Raw genomic sequence first — 23,086 nt, forward strand, 5'->3', positions numbered from 1 at the left:
CGGACAAAAGAATATGGGGTCATTTGCAACGAAGTCGCGAAAGTTACAGGCTGTTTTTGTTGACTTTGCCTGTGAGAATCGTATATGTTTTTTAAAAAAATACAACACCAGTACCACGTGGGGAATTTTGTTCTAATAATGAAAACGCGTTTCTAAGATCGATTCGGTGAAAAAAGTTTCCGCGCCGACTGTAATTACTAAAACCCTTTTGATATTTTTTCTACTTATAATGTTAAATTTGCTTTGTTTGAATAAATATTCATAGAAAAAAATAAATTTCTCACAGGCAAAGTCATTAAAAACTGTCTGTAACTTTCGCGAATTTGTTGCAAATGGCACCGTATTCTCTTGTCCAATGGGTACAATAAATATAAACATAAAATTCACGAGTTTTTACAGAAAAAACGAAAATTGCAATAGTGTCAAAAATTCCTAAAATGCTCCGAAATGGCGCGATTTGAGAACAAACTGGTCCAGAACGCTTTGGTAATGATTTTAAATTAGATTACAAAAAAATAAAAAATTTAGTTAAAAGTAAATATGTTGTCATAACAGCTAAAATTAAAAAATGCATTACTGAACTTCAATGCATTTGGTGCGGAAACTTTTTTCGCGATAGAGAAAAAATTACACCTTATTTCATAATAGTTTTTCATGCTCTACACGGCTATGTGGTGGTATTTTTGATATTTGCAAAAAAGTGCAAAAAGTTATATCCCTAATGTACATAGGCTGAGGGTATATCTCTGTCGGCAAAGCCGACTGATACTTTTTTACTTGTATTTTTTGTCCATTTTTGCTGGTTTATGGAGACTGCGAAATGTCAAATTACAGCTAATTCGAGTTACCAAATTATCTTCGAAATAAGTCAAGAATAAATATCAGGATTTACACATTTAAAAAAAAATCGGTGACCCCGTTAAAGAGTTATCGTGTGCTTCACCCAGCCAGTCGAATTGAATTTTCAAATTTTTATACTCTCCACCATATATGGAGAATATAATTAGGATTGTCATTCCATTTGCAACATATCGAAATATTCTTGGTGACCATACAAAATAAGTAAGAAAGTATCAGCCAGCTGTGCCGACAGAGGATGTACAGCCTCGGACCTAAAGAAAAGAAGTATACACAATACTTCTGACTTCTATAGGGGTTTTTCGAGTTTTTAGCCAAACTTTTTAGGTAGTATGGATTTGATCCCGAAAAAAATGTGCCGTGGTAATTAGGGCCGCATACACAACATCTTGCCAATAATTTAAAAAGATCCCAGACGAGTCCTTCAACTGAACCTAATCGATCCGTGGTCGACAATGATTCAAAATGATGACTTTTTATTTAAAATTATATAAAATCAGCTTTAGAGAATGTATTTCAAAAGAAAATCGGATTTCAAGATGCTTATTAACCGAATGATTGTTTCTACGAAAGACAAATTCCAAAAAATTTGTACGCCACAAAACATTATGTCGAGTTTAGAAAAACTGTATAACACTTATAAATTATATTTTATCCATCACATGACGTTATGTAAAATTTATAACAATTTTTATAACTGTTATATAAATGTTATACAACTGTTATATAACTATTATAAACTGTTATATTTCTAAAATTGATTCCTCCTCGACTGCTATAACTATTCTAAAAGTAGTATTGTGTTTAAATGTTACATACATATGTTTTCAGATCCTACACTGCAAAAAAACTGTTATAAACTGCTTTAAATCAGTTGTTAAATATTATAAACTGTCATAATAGAAGTTTATTTGAATAATTATATACGTCTGTGATATTTTCACTAGACATAGCAGGAAGTGATCTGTTATAAATTTAAAAAGTTTTGAAATTTTGAATAAAAATGAAAGACAATTTTTAAACTGTTATAAACTGTATTTTACACGCTACAAAAGGTTAGAAACTGTTATAAACGGTATTTTATCCGCCACAAAACGTTATGAAAAGTTTATAACACATTATACAACTGTTATAAAACTGTTATACATCTGTTATAAATTCTAAAATTCCTTCAAGTGTTTGTTAAATACCATTTCAAAATTCTCCATTATGCTTTACTGCCAACAAAAACCCCCATCTGAATCATAATTAGAAAATTGCTTTTTCAATATTTTGTATATTGTATCTCAAAACTAAACTAACCCGGTTGTGGTAGTGGTATTTACTGTAACTATTTGATTCTTTTCTTTCCCATCCGCTTCCTCCCATCCTTGGTGATAATCCCAACAACAATGCTCATAATGCTGCTACTATTCATCATCTAGCGAAACAACAACACAAAGGGATTTTTGGTTAGATGTCTTGGAAGATTTGAATAAAACAACAACGACAACAACAACTCAAAAACCAGAGTTTTGGTTGGATCTTGTAACGGTTCCTGCAACGACAACAACTCAAAAGCCAGATTTTTGGTTGGATCTTATAACGGTTCCTACAACGACGACAACAACAACAACGACTACAACAACTACCGTTAAACCCATTATTGTGGGTGATAAAAAAATCGATGAAACTTTGGAATATATTGACTTAACCCAGGTGTTGGCCCAAAAGCGGGAAAATAAAAATAAACCAGATGATCCGAAGCCTTTAGAGGAACAAGTTGTGGATCAATGGAATGTAAATCGTGGTAATGGGCCGGGAAATTTTAATTTGCCAAATAATAATGTTCCTGGAAATGGTGGAAATTTTCAAAATGCCGCATTGATTAATGCACCAAACAATGGTCGTGTGGTAAATTGGAACCAGGGTAGTGGTGGTTTTGGCCCGGGCAATAGAGGCCAGGGAAATAATGGTCGTGTGACAAATTGGAACCAGGGTAATGTGGGGTTTGGCCCGAACAATAGAGGTCAGGGAAATAATGGTCGTGTGACCGATTGGAACCAGGGTAATTTTGGTTTTGGCCAAAACAATAGAGGCCAGGGAAATTTTGGTCTGAATCAAATGAATAATTTTGGTAATAATCCTTTTTTAAATAATGGCGGAAATCGTGGCAACAACAGGGGCCAGGGTAATGGAAATCGGGGCCGTAACAATCGTGGAAATGGTAGAGCTGGTGGCCCAGGATTTTCGTTTCCCGGTAATAACAATGGAGGTGGTGACGGTGGATTTGTAAACAATCCAAGTGGCATACAACCTGGAAATAATTGGAATTCGGGACCAAACCAATTTGAAGCGGTGGCAGGTCCCCACGCCACTGAAAATGCTGATATAGAACGGACTATACAAAATATTTTTCAAACTTCACAACCTGGAAATGTGGGTGTGATGCCAATTGTCCAACCTAACACAAATGGCTTTGTTATACAACCTGCTGTGGATCAGAGCGATCTAATTGCCCAAGGATCCAGCCCCAATGAGGTTTGGGTTAGACCTGATGATCAAGTAGAATTCATAGATCCATCACAAGTTAATTTCCATCACACAATACCCACTGTGGAAGCCTATGCTGTGGCAAATGACTTGGAAACAGAGGAACCAAGCCCCAGCACCAACTCTCAGTCTTCTTCGAGCTTCGATCCCATACAACATGTTTATGAAAATCTGCTAAATTCTGGTATGGAAATTGTGAAAGCTAAAGCAGAAGTGGTGGAAAATTTATGGCAAAACCATAGGGGAAATGGAAATCAACCGGGTGCCACAAATCAGCAGCCACAATTTAATGGAGGATCTAATCAAGGTGGCCAGTTTCAAGGACAAGCCAACTCAGTCAATCAGAACCCTGCAAGAGGTCAACAGACACAACATCCTCTATTTCCGGTACAGCAACAACCGACTCAACCTTTTCCAGTAGGCCAAAATGTTCCCCAACCAAGCCACCAGGTTACATTCCCAGGAGAACAAACCCAGACTCAACCTCCTCTACCACCAACCCAAATTTTTCCCCAACCTAGCCACCAGATGACATTCCCTGAAGAACAAACCCAGTCAAATCCACAACAAGTGCAATTTCCTCAAGAAAGAAATCCCAAGCAAACCGAAGTCGGAACGTCGTTTGTTAAATTTCCCCAACAGCCAACACAAACGCAAAGTGGATCACAGTTTCCTGTAATTTCTTCTGAGCAACAAAGTAACTCCGCATTTGTTCCAATACCAAATAGTGGTCTAGAAACCACCTCAACTCAACCAGGAAGCGTCTTATTTATACAACCACCAGCTAGCGGGGCACAGTTGCCAAATATTCAATCCCCGCCAACTCAAATATTGGATCCATTTAAGCCATTCGAATTTAGGCCACCCCCGGAGGATGAAGTTGTTTTTGAAGAAGGCAATAACTCAATAAGGTGCTTAAATAACCCCCTCTCTCTCCTTTCCCCACCTGCAAATTCCCTTTCATTCTACAGAAACCAGTAAAAATTCGAACTAATTTTTTTCTCACTCTCTCACAAATTACTAAAACTCACTCTGCCTCTCACTTGCTAACTCTCTCTTACTTTCCCAAAACCCTCAAAAAACATAGAAGGTACTCAAAACTGTTTTTCTTTTATAGCAACAATCCCAATCCGCGTCCTGCTGCAGATAGGCCAGCTGTGAGAGGTAAGCCATAAATACCCCCTTCTTGGGAAATGCGTGTGAATTAATGCGGATTTTGTTTTTGTAGCTTGTCGCCGCATCGAAGCTGGTTTGAAACCCGGTTTGTCCCAACACATTCTGGGTGGCACTCCTGCTGAACTGGGTGAATTTCCCCACATGGCTGCCATTGGTTACAGTCGTATTGGTGACGATGGTCGAGGTCCCTATGACATCCTTTGTGGTGGTAGTTTAATTGATGCCCGTTTCGTTTTGACTGCAGCCCATTGTGTCTCGACCAGAGACAGAGCTCCAGCAATTGTACGTTTAGGTGTGGTAAATTTCACCAATCCTGAGGAAATGGCTAATGCCGTGGAAATCAGAGTAAAGGTAAGTTTGGAAAATAAAGAACAACAGAGACGAGTGAAAAATGTGACAATGGATTGGTGGAAGTGATAATCATGAGTATGGAGTCATTTTATTAATGGGATCAAATATTCATAGGTCCTATATAGGTTCATTGATATCATATAGATATTAACTAACTCCTAACTGCACTCTAAAATCATTACGCACAATAATTAACCAATCTGTGACTTTTAAAATTATTTTTTTAGAAACAAAAATTTTTCAATTATTTGTCTGAAGTAATGTTTTTCTTACCCTCGAAAAAAGAGGCTCGCACATACATAGAAGAGCAGTGCATGATTGCCTAAATTTGTTGACAGGAACCCAGATAATATTTCGCAAACGGAACTCTGTAAGATTCGACTGACATTTCGATTCATGAAGTGTTTCGAATATAAATATAATCACGTTGAGAAAAGTTTCATCCTAATCGAGCGGATTCCAATATCTGGTTTGGATATGGTCACTTGCTGACACCAGTACTGTCTGTGGTATGGTCGGGTAATTTCTCCCACTACCGGTAAAAAGGGGACAAGTGCCCACGAACAACCCAAACGAATCTCACATTATAAGCTGTGTTCCTTTACTTACCTGAGGTTACCATTTTTAACCTGCAAAGCGTTCCTTAACCCCAAAAAGTGGTAAAACTGAAAGCAATTTTTAAGAGAGTGAGAGAGGAGAGAGAGAGCAAATATGCCTATCTCTTCTACCACAGGCTACCAGCAAAATTTTTACAGGTAAAAATGGTAGAATTGATTTGCCGACTTTTGTTTGACGATTATTTCACAATGAAGAAAAAATGGACGAAACAGAGAAGAAAAAGTCGAATGCTGACAAAACTAAATTAAAAACTGTGAAATAAAAGACGAAAATAGATTTTTTATGCTTCTTTTTGACACTGCTACCAGATCTACCATTTTTCCGTTCCTTTACTTTTCTGGTAAAAATGTTCATGAGAGAGAAATTTTGACACTTTTCTCTTTTACCACTTTTACAAGGTGGCGCAAAAGTAATCTTTCGAAGTTTTTTGGCTGTAATTTAAAAGAAAAATGAAAAACTTTGATTTTTCTTGTCGATTATTTTTACTTGGTCTTTTAATTTTTTTTACATCAAGTCGAGAATATGATATCAGATAAATGGCCGCCGCCACAGTTTATTGTCATTTGAGCCCTTTTTATGGCATTTTACATCACTTTGGCCAAAACTTCCGGCGATTGGTCCTCACATTCTTTACGGATATTGTCTTTAAGAGCTGAAAGAGTCTGAGGCTTGTTGACATAAACCCGCGACTTCAAAAAGCCCCACAAAAAGATGTCTGGAGCGCCTCATCACTCATGATTATTTTTGATGAAAAATCATCTTCCTCTTGGTGGTGATTAAGGATGGATTGATCGTATGTTAGACGCGATTGGCGGTCAGCGTTTAACAGCTGATGCACCGTCTGGACTTTGTACGGAAACATCTTCAAATATCGTACCAAAATTCGCTGTAAAGACCGTCAACTGATACCCATTTGCGTGGCACGTCGTCTGGTCTATGTCGAAGGCGCTTCCGTGACATCCTTGGCTACAGCATCAATATTCTCTGCAGAACGGATACTCCGGGGTCTGCCATGCCTGGCAGCATCTCGTGTTGTGACAGTCTCTTCGAAGCGAGCGGCTAAACGTCTGCGACGAAATTCACGTTGTGCCAAAGTCACCGACCGATTATTGGTCAAATAAATAGTCACCAATATTCCGCGTTCTGGAGCAGTGTAGCGTAATATTGTTTATCAACGTGTATTTCGCATGTGTTTACTACACAAATGTCAAAACAGAACTGACATTAGGGGCCAATCGCAAAAATTATAGCATTTTCTGATAGGAGGATTACTTTTGCGACACCTTGTACCATTAAAAAAGTAAAGGAACAAAGTTATAGTGTTACCGCTCCATTTGAACCATCGCTTAAGTTGAAATAAATATACCGAGTAACGGAAGTCTCATCTTGCAGACAAGTGCCAAACAGATCACTACTAAACTCTCTCTTAAATCTAGTGATAAGTAGACATCGGAATTTTATGCAACCCCAATTTTTGGTCCAATTCATGTCAAATTTTGAGACTGGGCATATTTTTGGCTTCTGATGAAATTGCAATCGAAACATATGACATATGCAAAATGCAACGAATATTTCAATAATAAGTACAAAAATGTTTGTGAGTACAATTTTTATACCCTCCACCATAGTATGGAGGGTATATTAAGTTTGTTTTTCCGTTTTTAACGCATTGCGGGTTCATCTTCGCTCATTCTTATGATATGGCCTAGCCAACGCAACCGCTGCATCTCGATACGTTAAACTATATTGATGTCGTTGTATAGCAGATACAGCTCGTGGTTTATACGACGTCGATATGCACCGTCAACGCAGATCGGCCCGTAGATCTTTCGAAGAATTTTTTATCAAACACACCAAGCACTGCCTTATCTGCTTGCGCAGGTACCCAGGCTTCGGAACCATACATCAGCACGGGTAGTATCAGTGTTTTGTAAAGCGTTATTTTAGTTTGACGAGTTGTGGCTTTGTTTTTAAAGTGCTTACTTAAGCCAAAGTAGCATCTGTTGGCCAATACAATTCTTCATATTATTTCACAACTGATGCCGTTTGTTGTGTTTACGGCGGTGTCGAGGTATGCGAAGTCTTCTACTACCTCAAAATTATAGGAACCGACTTCAACAGTTGGTCCGATCTCAATGGACGCTTTGCGCGTCGACACCATCAATTTGGTCTTTTCGCCGTTTACCGCCAGATCCACTTTCGCAGATTCTGCTTCGACCTTCATTAAGGTATCGGTTACTTCTTTCACTGATCGTCCATGATGTCTCTATCATCAGCATAAGCAAGTAACATGTAGCTATTGGTGTAGATTGTGCCACTTCTTTTGACGTTTGCCTCCCGTATAACCTTTTCTAACAGGATGTTGAAAAGATCACACGAAAGGCTGTCTCCTTACCTGAAACCTCTTTTGGTATAAAACTCTTCCGAGAGGCTCTTTCCTATTTTAACTGAAGATCTGGCGTCAGTTAGAGTAATTTTACAAAGCCGAATGAGCTTTGCGGGGATACCAAATTCAGACATTGCTTGGAATACCTTTGAACGTAGCGGGCTGTCGAAGGCTTCTTTATAATCCACAAAAAGGTGGTAGGTGTCGATAGGCATATATAGGGTCTTTTCCAGGATTTGCCGCAGGGTAAATATCTGGTCAATGCTGGACTTGCCAGGTCCAAAGCCGCATTGGTATGGTCCAATTATTTCGTTGACAATGGGCTTTAGTCGTTCGCACAATATCCCTGACACTATCTTGTAGGCGACAGGGAGAAGACTTATGCCCCTATATTATGCTTTTAATCGAATTGCAGAGAGTCTTTCATTCACTGTGGTGAAGCTGGAGACCAGATGTTTTAACCTCCGACCAACTACAAATCCGCAACCAAACTCATGCTTTGTGTCATGGCAGCTATAATACGGTGCGTCACTTTTAGGTGTTGTTGTTAAAGGCAGTTCCCTATGTGACACTACGGGGAGGTCAGTGTCCACTTGAGATGAAAGAGGGACCAAGATAAATCCTGGGCATTGCCATGTTAAAGCCGGTCAGGACCGCTCCATGGTATCTTCCATCCCCTACGTCTCCCAGTGGTCGTGAAACTTCTCCAATAAAATTGTCAATATAGGGTCATGTTTTGGTATAGCCCCCATATAACGATACCTCCCGATTTTCGGTACTTTGAGAATTTTACCTACAATTTTTAACCGAACTAGCTGTAATTTGACATTTAAGGTTCTCACCAAAAATCGTCAACATAGTTCCATGTTTTGCTATAGCCCCCCGATTTTCGATATTTTGGGAATTTTAGCTAAAATTTTTAACCAACTAGCTGTTATTTTGACAGTGGTCACAGAATATCTCCGCCTCAAATCGTTTACAGGATAGAAAATTATTAGTCCATTTTAGTTCAGAATGTTTTATGGTGGAGGGTATAAAAAGTTCGGCCCGGTCGAACTTAACACTTTTTTACTTGTTCTCTTTAAAATTCTCTCCAGACTAGTCAATAAAATAGAGAAATTTACATATGTATATTCACAGCCATAACCTTCTAAATACCGAAAGTCGGAAGGTATCGTTCTATGGGGGTTATATGAAGAGCTGTACATATACCGACAAATTTCAGGAGGACTTAATACCAAATTTCAACCATTACGGAGGGACATTGAGGCCACAAACTCCAAAATACCGTAAATCGGGAGGTATCGTTCTATGTGGGCTATTTGAAGACGTGGAAATATACCGACAAATTGCAGGTGGAACGTTTTATACCCCCAAGGAAGACTTAATACAAATTTTCAGCCATTTCAGTGGGATATTGAGGCCACAATCTTCAAAATACCAAAAATCGGGAGGTACCGCTCTATGGGGGCTATATGAAGACGTGGACCTATACCGAGAAATTTCAGTTGATAAGTATGCTCATGAAGGAAGGATAAGTCAGGATTATAGGGCGCTGGACTTTGTATGAACAACCGTACAAAGTCTCGCTAAAGCTACAGGGGAAAACAAGACGGGAACGGTTCATTAACTCCGATTATGCAGAGAATTGTCACAACAAGGCCAAAGCCTCCGAACAAGTCCAACCCTCCTTGAAAGATTGGAACTAAAAAGAGATAAAGAAATTGTGCTGCAATGTGGATGGAATGACTTACTGACCATCAACTTCTAAGCAGACTAATGAAATCCTAACTATACCCAATTCACAAGGAGTATGACCGACAAAGGTAACCATATGACCATTTAGTGGCAGTCAATGATAAGTCAGATCCTAAAGGTAGGAGGATGGTGGGCCGAAGTTGGAGAAATGCTGGGAGAAGCTCTGGTGCAGCAAACAGCACCATCGGAGTAGTCTTGGAGGCGACTAAGGTCTAAGCAGTTTTTGAATTGCACCCATTCGCTACATCTACGGATCTAGCAAACGGAATATATCCAGGATGGTCCATGTGGCCTGTCTCAATGGTCTTCTGTCTATAGCAGAGCCTTTATAAGGTGTTCTGTCTATGGAAGAGGCGTTGAAGGGTATTCTGTCTATAAAAAGAGATTTTGAAAGATACCCTAGTTACAGAAGAGCCTGTGAAGGGTATTCTCTTTACGAGGGAGCGTATGAAGGGTCTTCTGTCTTTGGAACGGACTTCTCTATGTAAAATCCTGGACTGAACGGACTTCTATCAATCGGCGACTGTAAAAGAAAGGTCGCCTGTCTCAATGGTCTTCTATCTATAGCAGAGCCTTTTTAAGGTGTCCGGTCTCTGGAAGAGCCTTTGAAGGGTATTCTGTCTATAAAAGAGATTTTAAAAGGTGCTCCATTTATAGAAGAGCCTGTGAAGGGTCTTCTCTTTACGATTTGAAAGGTGCCCTATTTATAGAAGATCCTATGAAGGGCCTTCTGTCTATGCAAGGGACTTCTCTCTGTAAATCCTAGGCTGAACGAACTTCTATCAATCGGCGACTGTAAAAGACAGGTCGCCTGTCTCAATAGTCTTCTATCGATAGCAGAGCCTTTATAAGGTGTCCTGTATATGGAAGAGCCTTTGAAGGGTATTCTGTCTATAAAAGAGATTTTGAAAGGTACTCTATTTATAGAAGAGCCTGTAAAGGGTCTTCTCCTTACGAGGGAGCCAATGAAGGGTATTCTGTCTATGGAAGGGACTTCCCTCTGTAAAATCCTGGGCTTAACGGACTTCTTTCAATCGGCGACTGTACATTTTGTTAATTTAAGGAGACCTTTGTAAAGTTGTTCCACCTGTAAAAGGCTTTCTAAATGATTTTGTGTAAGACATATGAAAATGTCGCCCACATGACCGGCTGAAAAGTTGCACGGTGCTCTTGAAGCAACTTTAAATGGAAGGTGCTTACACCTGGGAAGTTTTTGCGGATTCTGAAACTACAATGTTCAAAGATGAGAAAAATCCAAAAAAACAAAAAAAAGTCGGAGCGCTTTTTAAATAAATCGCGATTCAATTTTTTAGGGGTTTTTTAGGTTTTCACGATTTTGCTTGGAAACCGCAAGTCCTATCGGAATGGGACTAAAGAAAATTTTGTAGCTATGAAAATTCTCTACATGATTGACCTTTTTGATAATTTCGTAGGTTTTACGTTTATTGAGATAAGTTCAAATTGGGACAATGCATTGACTGTATCGTCTCCTTATAAAACATGGTTATAACTGCAATTTCCTAATTTAAACTTATATATCTTGAAAGTGGTACAACCTAGGAAAAAATTACGAAAGCCAATCTTGTAGAGAATTTTCACAGCTAAAAGATTCTCTCTAGTCCCATTTCGATAAGACTTACCGTTTCAAGCAAATCGTGAAAACCTAACAAAAAGGCTAAAAATGTGACTTGAACATCTATATATCTCAAATATGGTAAAACCTATGAACAAATCATAACGGTAAATTCTCTAGAGAATTTTCACAGCTCCAACATTTTCTTTAGCCCCATTTCGATAGGACTTGCGGTTTCCAAGTAAAATAGCAAATACCTAAAATAAACCTAAAAATTTTAACTTTGATCGCGATTTATTTAAAATGCCCTCCAGCGATTTTTTCTTGTTTTTGGATTTTTTTCCCCTATGAACATTGCTGTTTCAAAATCCGCAAAAACTTCCCACTTAAAGTTAGTTAAGGCGCACCATGTGTAAACTTGTTTCATAAGGTAGCTATACAGGCAATGCATTGCCCCAATTTGAACTTCTATATATCAATAACAGTAAAACCTATGAAATTATCATAAAGGCCAATCTAGTAGAGAATTTTCATAGCTACAACATTTTCTTTAGTCCAATTTTGATAGAGGTTGAGGTTTCCGAGCAAAATCGTGAAAACCTTGAAAACGCCTAAAAATTCAACTTTTTTTTATTTTTCTCATCTATGAACATTGTAGTTTCAGAATCCGCAAAAACTTCCAAGGTGTAAACACCTTCCATGGTTGTCTATTTTATTATTTTATTCAAAACATATAAACATTTTTTATATTTTTACTAAAATGCACGTTGGTATTAACAAACTTCCTTGTATGCGATCCGATAAAACGAGAAAAAGTGTCATTTTATTATTTACTATACAACTGTCATTCATTTTGTGCATCAAGTGTAAAAATAACTCATTTTAATTCGCCGCATGTATTATTAACCAAACATCCTAAAAGTATGCACGACAAAATAACAAAACATCATTTTATTGCTGTGTATTTGCATTTTAACAAAAATAATATTGAGTGAATGTGTACCACCATCATTAACATTTTGTGGAAATATTCAATTGGTATCACCAGTATAACCTCAGAAAAAGAAAGAATTCAAAACTTATTTAATTTTGTTCGCTTTGTTTGCAGCAAGTTCATATCCACAATGACTATTCACAACGACGTACCTACAATGACATTGCCCTATTGGAATTGGAAGAACCTGTGACATTTAGCGATTTAATATATCCCGTGTGTTTGTATACCGATATCGAGGACCCCAAACCAGATATAAGGTTGTGGGTATCTGGTTGGGGTACTGTCAATACAGCAAGTAAGTTCAATCAATTATACCATTTAACTATTGAACTCACAATCAATCGTTTAATTTTAGCTCGTGCCTTTTCCAACATTTTGCTAAAGGCCCCCTTGTTTGTTACCCCGTTGGATAAATGTAATGACAGTTTTGTCAACTATGGCTTGACACGACAAATTCAAGATGGCATCATAAAGACCCAATTGTGTGCCGAAGATAAGGATCAAATAAAGGATGCCTGTCAGGGTGATTCGGGTGGTCCCTTGGTATTAGTTGTGGATGGTAGGAGAACAAAATTGTCATTTTGATAATGTAATTGAATATGAATTTGTTTCGTTTTTAGAATCCCTAAAAAGCTATAAAATAGTCGGTGTGGTTTCATCCGGTTTTGGTTGCGCCAATACCACACCAGGCCTTTATACCAGAGTTGCAGCATTTTTGGATTTTATAGAACAAGTTGTGTGGCCCAATGGTGGTGACTGATTGCTGTGTGTGTGCCTGTAACCAAAGATATAAAATAAAAAAACAATTTTGAATTTAAGGCTTGTTTTTCTTAATTTTTTAATAAAAAAATTTTAATTTTTTTCTATACAAAAATAGTGTGATAATAAGATTTTTTATATGTAATTTAAAGAATAAAAAAATAATACATATATAAAAATGATAAAATATGTAAACGAAACGAAGATGAAACGGTTTAATACTATAAAATATTTATTTTATACATCGATCCATTTTATGGGTATGAAGGATTATTCCCCAATATGATCTACAGTCTATGGAATATCTTGGCAACAGTCCTTTATACAGAAGATCCTTTAAAGGGTCTTCTGTCCATAGAAGTCACCTTCAAAGTTTTTTTGTTGGTAGAATCCACTTTGAAGGACGTTATATATAAATCTATTTAACGGCCCTTCTATCTATAAAATACACGTTAGAGGATTTTTCAATATGGATGGACTTTGAAGGGTATTTTGCCTGTAGAATTGCATTTGAAGGTTATATGTTTATTTAGGGCCCCTTGCAGGTTTATTTTGTTAGAACGAAATTTGAATGACCTGTTATCTATGGATTTTTAGGGATTATTAGGGTGCCACCGTGGTGCAATGGTATGCACACCCGCCTTGCACGCTGATGGTCGTGGGTTCGATTCCCCGGCCAGTCAACATCAAACACTTTTCAACGGTGGCAAAATCTGAGTATTTCAGCCTTGTACAACTTCTCTACAAGTGGAGTCCTAGACACGCCGTTCGGCGATAAACAGTAGGTCCCATATCATTGAGCTAATATGAATCGGGATGCACTCAATGATATGAGAGAAGTCTCCCCTGTCCCGCCTGGGATGTTTGTGGAACAATTATTATTATTATGTTATCTATGGAAACCTCTTGCAGGTTATTTCTGTCCCCTGATTGCTGCGCGGAACATGTCGGAGACCTATACCATGTTTTTTGTGTCCGCGATTCAGTGCAGAGAGGAAAAATTTAGAGCGGCAAGTTAGCAGTGAATACGTGTAGAAAACATAATCGAAATAATGATGACGTCCATAAGCAATTGGGAGTATGTATGTGAGTACGTAAAGACAATAATATTGGAATTGCGGAGGCAAGATGATATTCGGGGAAGCATAACAAATGGCGGTACCGCAGGGATGGAGGATCAGAGTAAAGGGGTTGTTTGCACCTGGCGAAACCATAAACCAGCTAGTCAGAGTCTTTCGATGTTTTTTCCCGACCGAAAAAAGGTATTTTCTGTCTACAGAGCAGTCTTTGAAGGATCTTCTAATTAGGAGAGCCATGAATTCTATAGAATATATATGGGAATAATCTGCTGTATAGGCAACTCTTTGGTCCTTTGCTGGCCATTTTCTCTATAGAAGAGCCTTTCAACTGAATCAGTATGAATGCTATTCAAGCCTGCCTGATAGGCTCGTTGGTCTAGAGGTTCCAGCTTGTACCGTCTGGACTTCTCTAGCGCTTTGAGGGATTTTCTGTCTATAGTGGAGCCCTTGAAAGGTCTTCTGCTTGTGGAAGAGCATTTCAGGGCTGTTTTGCCTATAGAAAAATATTTGAGGGAATGGAATTCGGCCTCTAGAAAACCGTTTGGAAGGTTTGCGGTCTATTTGGGACCCGTGAAAGGCATTCTGTCTAAGAAGGAGCCTTTGAACGGTCTTTTGTCTGTGGAAACCTCCTTAAATGATTTGTAGTGTATCACTTGAAGGGTCTTCTATCTGTGAAGGAGTCCTTGAACAGAACACTCTCTGCCTATAAAATAATATTTGAAGGTATGTAATTTGAAGGGTCTTCTGCCTGTAGAAACACATTTGAAGGGAATGCTGTCTATTTAGGACCCCGTATGGGCCTTCTGTCTAAGAAAGCGCCTTTGAACGGCGTTTTGTCCTCTTTGAGGATATTCAAGAAGGGTATATTGTCTATTTAGGGCCCTTGAAGTCCTCATGTCTACGAAATTTCCTTTTAACAGCTTTTTGACTATGAAACCCTCTTTGGAAAATTTTCTGACTATAGTGCGTCCTTTGAAGGACCTTCTGCCTGTGGAAGAGACTTTGAAGGGTACTCTGCCTGTGTGTGTATATTTAGGACCACCTGACGAGCCTTCTGTCTATGGAAGAGCCTTTGAGCGCTATTTGGTCTATGGAAACCTCTTTGAGGATTTTCTGTCTATGGTGAAGTCCTTGAAGGGTCTTGTGCCTGTGGAAGAATATTTGAAAGGTTTTCTGTCTGTAGAGAAGAATTCGAAGTATATGCTGTCCATTTAGGACCCCTTGAAGGACTTTCTGTCTATGGAAGAGCCTTTGAACGTCCTTCTGTCTATGGAAATATCTTTGAGCAATTTTCTGTTTATAGTGGAGCCCTCGAAGTGTCTTCTACCTGTGGATGACCCTTTAAAGGGTGTTCTGCCCATTGAAGAATATTTGAAGGGATAGAAGGGTATTCTGCCTGTAGAAAAGCATTTGAAGGGTATGTTGCCTACCTTGATAGGACTTATGCCAACCAGAGAGCCTATGAACGGCCTTTTGTCTATGGAAACCTCATTTAGAGATTTTCTGTCTTTATTGGAGCCCTTGAAGGGTCTTCTGTCAGTTGAAGAGCCTTTCAAGGGTGTTTTGCATAGAGAAGAATATTTGAAGGGATAGACTTTGAAGGGTCTCCTGCCTATAGAAAATTATTTTAAGGATATTCTGTATAAAATAATGTCTTGAGCATCCTTTCGTCTAAGGAAACCTCTTTGAGGTATTTTCTGTATAAGGTGGAGCACTTGAAGGGACTTCTGTCTGCGGAGATGCCTTTGAAGGTTGTTCTGCCTATAGAAGCATATATGAAGGGTATCCTGCCTATGGAAAATCTTTTGAAAGGTCTTCTGTCTAAGATAATGTTTTTGAATGGCCTTTTGTCTATGGAAACCTCCTTGAGGGATTTTCTGTCTATAGTGAAGCCCTTGAAGTGTCTTTTGATTGTGGAAGGGCCTTTGAAGGGTGTATTGCATATAAAAGAATATTTGAAGAGATAGACGTTGAAGGGTCTCCTGCCTATAGAAAATCATTTGAAGGGTCTTCTGTCTAAAAAAAGGCTTTTGAACAGGCTTTCGTCTAAGGAAACTTCTTTGAGGGATTTTTTGTATACAGTGGGACACTTGAAGGGACTTCTGTTTGCGGAGAAGCCATTGAAGGTTGTTCTGCCTATTGAAGAATATTTGAAGGGTATCCTGTCTATAGAAAATCGTTTGAAAGGTTTTCTGTCTACGAGAATGTCTTTGAACAGCCTTTTGTCTACGGAAACCTCATTGAGGAATTTTCTGTCTATAGTAGAGCCCTTGGAGAGTCTTCTGATTGTGGAAGGGCCTTGTATTGCCTATAGAAGAATATTTGAAGTGATAGACTTTGAAGGATTTCCTGCCTATAGAAAATCATTTGAAGGGTCTTCTGTCCAAAAAAGGCTATTGAGCAGCCTTTCGTCTAAGGAAACCTCTTTGAGCGATTTTCTGTATAAAAGTGGAGCACTTGAAGGAACTTCTGTCTGCGGAGAAGCCTTTGAAGGTTGTTCTGCGTATTGAAGAATATTTGAAGGGTATCCTGCTTATAGAAAATCGTTTAAAAGGTCTTCTGTCTAATAGAATGTTTTTGAACGGCCTTTTGTCTACGGAAACCTTTTTGAGGGATTTTCTGTTTATAGTGGAGCCCTTGAAGTGTCTTCTGATTGTGGAAGGGCCTTTGAAGGGTGTATTTCCTATAGAAGAATATTTGAAGTGACAGACTTTGAAGGGTCTCCTGGCTATAGAAAATCATTTGACCTTTAGATGTCTCCTAAAGACAACCGAAGACCTTTGGGGGTGTTCTATAGCCAACAGAAGTTCTTTGGAGGTCTTCTTAAGGCAAGAGCAGACCTTTGGAGGTCTTCTAAAGACCACTGAAGATCTTTTGAGGTATTCTAAAGTCTGTAGATGACCTTTGGAGGTCTTCTTTTATAGGCCACATAAGACCTTTGGCAGTCTTCTAGAGCCAACGGAAGACCTGTGGAGGTCTTCTAAAGATAACTGAAGATCTTTTGAGGTATTCTTAAGTCTGTAGATGACCTTCGGATGTCTTCTTACTTACTCACTTAGCTGGCCTTTTACAGAACATTTGTTCCATAAGCCGAACTAAGAAAAAATCTCCAATCCTCTTTGTTTGCTGCTGTATTTTCCCAATCTGGGATATGTAGCTTTCTGATATCTCGTTTGACTTGTTCGCTCCAACGAAGCTTTGGCCTTCCAGATCTGCGAGAACCTCCATGCGGCCCGTATTTATACGCCTTTTTAGCGGGTTCATCATCACTCATTCTTATAACATGGCCTAGCCATTGTAATCGTTGTATTTCGATTCGTTCAACTACATTGATGTCATTGTATAGTTGATACAGCTCGTAGTTCATACGACGCCGATATTCGCCGTCAACACAGATTGGCCCGTAGATCTTTCGAAGAATTTTTCTCTCGAACACACCAAGCACTGCCTTATCTGCTTGAGCAAGTAGCCATGCTTCGGAACCATACATTAGCACGGGTAGTAGTGTTTGACACTATTCTTCTTCGTATTTCACAACTGATGTTATTTGTTGTGTTTATGGCGGTGCCGAGGTAGACGAAGTCCTTTACTACCTCAAAATTGTAGGTACCAACATTCACAGATGGTGCGGGGTTAGTGGACATATTATGCGTCGATACCATCAACTTGGTTTTTTCGCCGTTTACTGCCAGACCAACTTTAGCAGATTCTCTTTCGACTTTTGTCAGTTACTTCCTTTACCGATCGACCCATGATGTCAATGTCGTCGGCATAAGCCAGTAACATATGGCTGTTCGTGTATATCGTTCCATTTCTTTTGACCTTCGCGTCTCGTATGACCTTTTCCAGCAGGATGTTGAATAGATCACACGACAGGCCGTCTCCTTGTCTGAAACCTCTTTTGGTAATAAACTTTTCGGAGAGGTTCTTTCCTATTTTAACTGAGAATCTCGTCTCAGTTAACGACATTCTACAAAGCCGAAAGAGCTTTGCAGGAATACCAAAATCAGACATGACTTGGAACACCTTTGAACGTATAGGGCTGTCGAATGCTGCTTTATAATCGACGAAAAGATGGAAGGTGTCGATCTGCATTTCTTGGGTCTTTTCAAGGATTTGTCTCAAGGTAAATATTTGGTCAATGGTGGATTTGCCAGGTCTAAAGCCGCACTGATAGGGTCCAATAATTTCATTGACCATAGGCTTTAGTCTCTCACACAATATGCCAGATACTATCTTATATGCAATAGGGAGCAGACTTATGCCCTATAATCCGCATTTTTTTCTTCGGTAGCAGCACGGCACTCCTGGTCATACCATGGATTCTTTGGTGGAGGTCTCTGGTATCCAAGTATGGATTTTGCGGCTGTTTGCATGGAGTGGGTAATATTTTGCCATTGTGTTGTTATGTTATCGGGACAAGGAGTGCTCTCATTAAGCAATTGGGCTAGTTGAGTGGAATATGTGGCTATCTGTTGTGTTTGCAGCCTATCGATGTCCAACTTCCGCGTTGAGTCTGTTCGTGCTTTATTTGCAACGTTTAGACGGGTACGTACCTTTGCTGCAACAAGGTAGTGGTCCGAATCAATGTTTGCGCCTCGGAACGATTGTACATCCAACACGCTGGATGAATGTCTTCCATCTATTACAACATGATCAATTGGATTACTTGTTCTTTGATCTGTAGACAGCCAGGTGCCCTTATGAATATCGAGATGATTAAATCTGGTATTGCTAACTACTATGTTTTTTGCCGCTGCGAAGTCTATCAGCCACATTCCATTGTCTGATATTTCACTATGTAGACTGAATTTTTCCGACTGTTTGTCCAAAGATATTCTCCTTTCCAATTTTGGCATTAAAATCGCCCGACGCCCAAACCCAAGTTTTTAACATTCTTATGCGTGAACGCGCGGCACATATTAGCTCACTACCTTTAACGGGTGTTAAAGGCAGCTTCCCAGGTGACACCACGGGGAGGTCAGTGTCCACTTGAGATGAGAGAGGGACCAAGATAAATCCTGGACTTTACCTTGGTATCTTTCATCACTTACGTCACCCCGGATGTCTTCTTAAGACAACAGAATATCTTTGGTTGTCTTATTATGACAACAGAAGACCTTTGGAGGTCTTCTAAACACAACATAAAATCTTTGGAAAGCGAAGAGAAGACCTTTGGAGGTATTCTAAAGCCAAAATAATACTTTTGGGAGTCTTCTATAGGCCACATAAGACCTTTGGCAGTCTTCTAAAGCCAACAGAAGACCTGTGGAGGCCTTCTAAAGACAACTGAAGATCTTTTGAGGTATTCTAAAGTCTGCAGATGACCTTTGGAGGTCTTCTAAACACAACAGAAAATCTTTGGAAAGCGAAGAGAAGACCTTTGGAGGTATTCTAAAGCCAAAATAATACTTTTGGGAGTCTTCTATAGGCCACATAAGACCTTTGGCAGTCTTCTAAAGCCAACAGAAGACCTGTGGAGGCCTTCTAAAGACAACTGAAGATCTTTTGAGGTATTCTAAAGTCTGCAGATGACCTTTGGAGGTCTTCTTAAGACAACAGAATATTTTTGGTGGTCTTATTATGACAACAGAAGACCTTTAGAGGTCTCCTAAAGACAACAGAAGATCTTTGGAAATCGAAGAGAAGACCTTTGGAGGTCTTCTAAAGACAACAGAAAAAACTTTTAGAGATCTTATATGAACAACAGATGACCTTTGGGAGATTCGATAAACAAAAGAAAACTTTTGGAGGTTTCCATATGACACAAGGACACCTGTTTCAGCCTAAGATTACCTACTTTTCGCAGTGCAAGCAAAACGTCTCCCACAAAAATTGTCAACATGGGTCCTGATTTCGCTACAGTCCCCTCTAACGATACTTCCCGATTTTAGGAATTACCTGCAACTTTTCTCAGTGGTAGCAAACCTGCCCAAGCAAAAAAGTTTGGCCCGGCCAAACTGAATGTAGTTTTCACTTGTTAAGGTTGGCATTTACGTATTGTATGTCTTTCGAGACGAACAGAGTCGTTGCTTTTTATTTTTTGTTGATGAAGTGAGTTAAAGTAGTTTCCAGAGCTGTCTGTACTTAGTTGACTGAAAGAGCTCATTCTCGACGAGTTTTGTTGTGGGGTTTGTTGTTTGTTCTTGTTGTATTTTCCTCCTTATGGTTTTCCACGAGTGTCCCGTAAGAGGATGGACCATCGTATGCAGTGACGACTTGTGCAGACTAGGCTAATTACACTGTACAACACAAAAAATAATAACGCGATTATTTGGCCAGATTATGAAAGAGGACCAAAAAAGAAGACCCGTGTATCGGCGTTTTGAAAGTTTATGTCGGGAAGTAACCTAAATAGGCGTGGCAAGTTCCGCCCATTTGTTCAGGATTTGAAATATTCGGCATCAGATTCCTTTGAATCCTTGCATTTTAGGTATAAAGTGACTTTGGCAATATTACTGACAACAATACGGGGTATCTTTTTATGAAAAAAAAAATAACCCTCATGCGAGTCACTAAACGGGTCTTTTTGGTACCTTTTTTCAAAAACGTTTAAAAACTGCTTTAAAATGTGATCGTATCAGACCAAAATATTCTACAAAATTATTTGTCGTAAAATTTTACTATATTTTATTCAATTTATTAAAAAAATATTTGGGTGTTTTGTTGGCAAATTTGATGTATATATTTTCTTGATATATATTGTAACTACATATTTCATTTATTCGGCGACTTATATTGAAATTTGATGGAGAGTATTTTTGACTTTGACGTCTTCTATCTATAATGAAGTTTTGTGACAAAACTGTATAAACTCAGATAAAGTACATTAAAACTAAAACGTGATTTTACTTTTGGCAGATTTCTGGCGTTTAGGTACGATTTAGATTTTTGGTGTAATCGGCCACCTATAGCAGAAATGGGCGGAACTTGCCACGCCTATTTTAGTTACTTCTCGACATAACTTTCAAAACGCCGTTACACGTGTCTTCTTTTTTTCGGTCTTCTTTGTAATTTTAAGAAAAGTTCAATTTTGTTGTACAGTGTTATAAGTACCCTGGCGTGGAGGGGTATTTGGAGTTTCATTTCTGGGATCGATGATGAGTATATATGTTGTCACTACTCATACGCAACTTGGCATGTACATATTATTTTTAACTTATTTGTCACTTACACTTCTCGGCAATTATGATATTAATATATAGCCTAGCTCTGCAGACTATTGATTATATGAACAGTTTTGTATAGGTCAAATGATGTCCACGGTATTTTTTTTCGCTTTTTATAAACGTTTGGATATGTTGTATTCTGTAGTGGTACCATTGAAAGATCTGCTGAAATTTGAGGAGATAGGACTTTAAACATTCTTGCTGAAAGCCGTTTTAAAAAAGAATTTTTATTTTAAGTTCTCAAAAGTATAATGTTCTAGTTTCAGCAAATCAATGTGGCGTATAAATTCTGTCACTATTTATACGCAACCTAGCATATATTATATTTTAAGCTGTTTGACACTTACACCTTTTCAGCAATTATCCAATTTAGATATAGCCTTGATGTGATATTATTTAACAAATATGTATTTTAATACATTTTTAATTTGCCCCTTTTCTCTCTCTCTCTCTCTTACGTGGTTGCAGGACATACATATTCATCCAGACTATACACATGCACGCAGCTATAACGATATAGGGATTTTGGAACTAGAACAACCCGTCACATATTCAGAAAATATATATCCCATATGTTTAAATACAAAAATAGAAGATCCCACGGATGTGGCTTATGTTACCGGATGGGGTTTGACACGAAGTGAGTTGGAGATAAAAAACAATACTCGTATTTTTTTCAATATTTTTTAGTAGCAGATGGAACAGCATCACCGTGGCTGATCAAAGTCGAATTGCCCATTGTACCATTAGAGCAATGTCGTCAATTTTTTCCGGATTATGAAAAGATTCGGCTCATTCGAGAGGGTATCCAAGATACACAGATATGTGCTTATGATAGGAAACAAAAAAAGGATTCATGTAAGGGTGATTCTGGTGGACCATTAATTTTGGCTCTGGATTGTAAGTTGCTGATGGGTGCATATGTTAGAAAAAAATTTTGAAAGATTTTAATTTAATATTGTTTTTCTTTTTTCAGTGACAAAAAAATATTTCAGCTTGATTGGTATTGTTGCAGCTGGCGATTCTTGCGGTAGTAATAGTCCGGGTATTTATACCAGGGTCGCTTCATTCTTGAATTTCATTGAACGTATTGTTTGGCCTAGAGGCGTCAATTAAATTGAAATTAAATTAAAAAATCAAATTAAATTGAAAACTGCAAACAATTGATTGCTGATATCATAAATGTATTTTTAAGTTGGGCAATAAAGGTTTACTTCAGTAACCTTATTTTTTGTTTTTTTTTTTATGTAAGATGGGGCAGGGAGTTTCAGATTTTGCAGCTGCGTGGCAGGGTGCGTATGACTATTGACATCAATCATGCCGTATGGTGTCCGATGAATATTTAAAGTCACATAACTAGCATTACCTACAATCTTCGTTAATGATATTTTGTTGTATAATCCACATGACAACAATTGTTGTGTTGGGACACTCGTATTTTCATTGGGGTCCTTCTTGCCCGGATTCGAGAATGACAACGGCTAGCCAACAATGTTTTCAATCCTGTAACACTGTTGCATTGCTTCAGACGGTCTAGCTACCTTTTCCGCTTGGGCTCGTCTATTCACCTGTTGACTTCATGAGTAAGAGCTCCCTAACTTTTGCATCTTACCGATTCGTACGACGAAACTCATCACATTTACTTGCTACTCCTGTTGTCTCTGCTGGGACATTTGTTTTAATTTTGGGAATTCGACCTAAAGGCTAAAGGCTGCAGCTGAGAAAATGTCCCGAAAAATCCTGTCAGCTACCCGATGATCTAATGCGCCCAGCTCGCTAAAGGGGTGATGTTTAAATTCTCTGAACCCTTGCCAATCTTCCGCATCATTA

General features: G+C 38.6%; 2 protein-coding genes across 9 annotated transcripts in view; both read left to right on the top strand.

The window, feature by feature from the left end:
* Positions 1–13,123, top strand: part of LOC141399039 (uncharacterized) — a 35,341-nt gene extending 22,218 nt beyond the window's left edge. For all 8 annotated transcript variants that reach the window (XM_073977021.1, XM_073977017.1, XM_073977015.1 and 5 more), the window contains exons 4-9: positions 2,283–4,301; positions 4,508–4,554; positions 4,619–4,917; positions 12,361–12,544; positions 12,605–12,808; positions 12,870–13,123. In XM_073977021.1, coding sequence (XP_073833122.1) covers positions 2,283–4,301; positions 4,508–4,554; positions 4,619–4,917; positions 12,361–12,544; positions 12,605–12,808; positions 12,870–13,009 — 2,893 coding nt within the window. In that variant the 3' untranslated portion in view covers positions 13,010–13,123. The remainder of the gene's footprint in view (positions 1–2,282; positions 4,302–4,507; positions 4,555–4,618; positions 4,918–12,360; positions 12,545–12,604; positions 12,809–12,869) is intronic.
* Positions 13,124–20,252: 7,129 nt separating this feature from the next.
* On the top strand, positions 20,253–22,478 carry LOC141398446 (serine protease persephone-like). Its single transcript, XM_073975728.1, has 4 exons — positions 20,253–20,273; positions 21,725–21,896; positions 21,950–22,156; positions 22,233–22,478. Exons 1-4 carry the CDS (start codon positions 20,253–20,255, stop codon positions 22,370–22,372), a joined length of 540 nt encoding a protein of 179 aa, XP_073831829.1. The 3' UTR covers positions 22,373–22,478.
* The last annotated feature ends 608 nt before the right edge of the window (positions 22,479–23,086 follow it).

Source organism: Musca autumnalis, unplaced genomic scaffold, assembly GCF_047663935.1.
Source record: "Musca autumnalis isolate F117 unplaced genomic scaffold, ASM4766393v1 scaffold_3, whole genome shotgun sequence".
NCBI classification, from domain to species: Eukaryota; Metazoa; Arthropoda; class Insecta; order Diptera; family Muscidae; genus Musca; species Musca autumnalis.

Excerpts from the sequence above, each read along its gene's own strand:
- LOC141398446 (XM_073975728.1), top strand. The coding sequence starts at position 20,253 with ATGGTTTTCCACGAGTGTCCC. Across the intron at positions 20,274-21,724 it reads TGGTTTTCCACGAGTGTCCC|GACATACATATTCATCCAGA; the intron begins GTAAGAGGATGG and ends ACGTGGTTGCAG. Across the intron at positions 21,897-21,949 it reads CGGATGGGGTTTGACACGAA|CAGATGGAACAGCATCACCG; the intron begins GTGAGTTGGAGA and ends ATTTTTTAGTAG.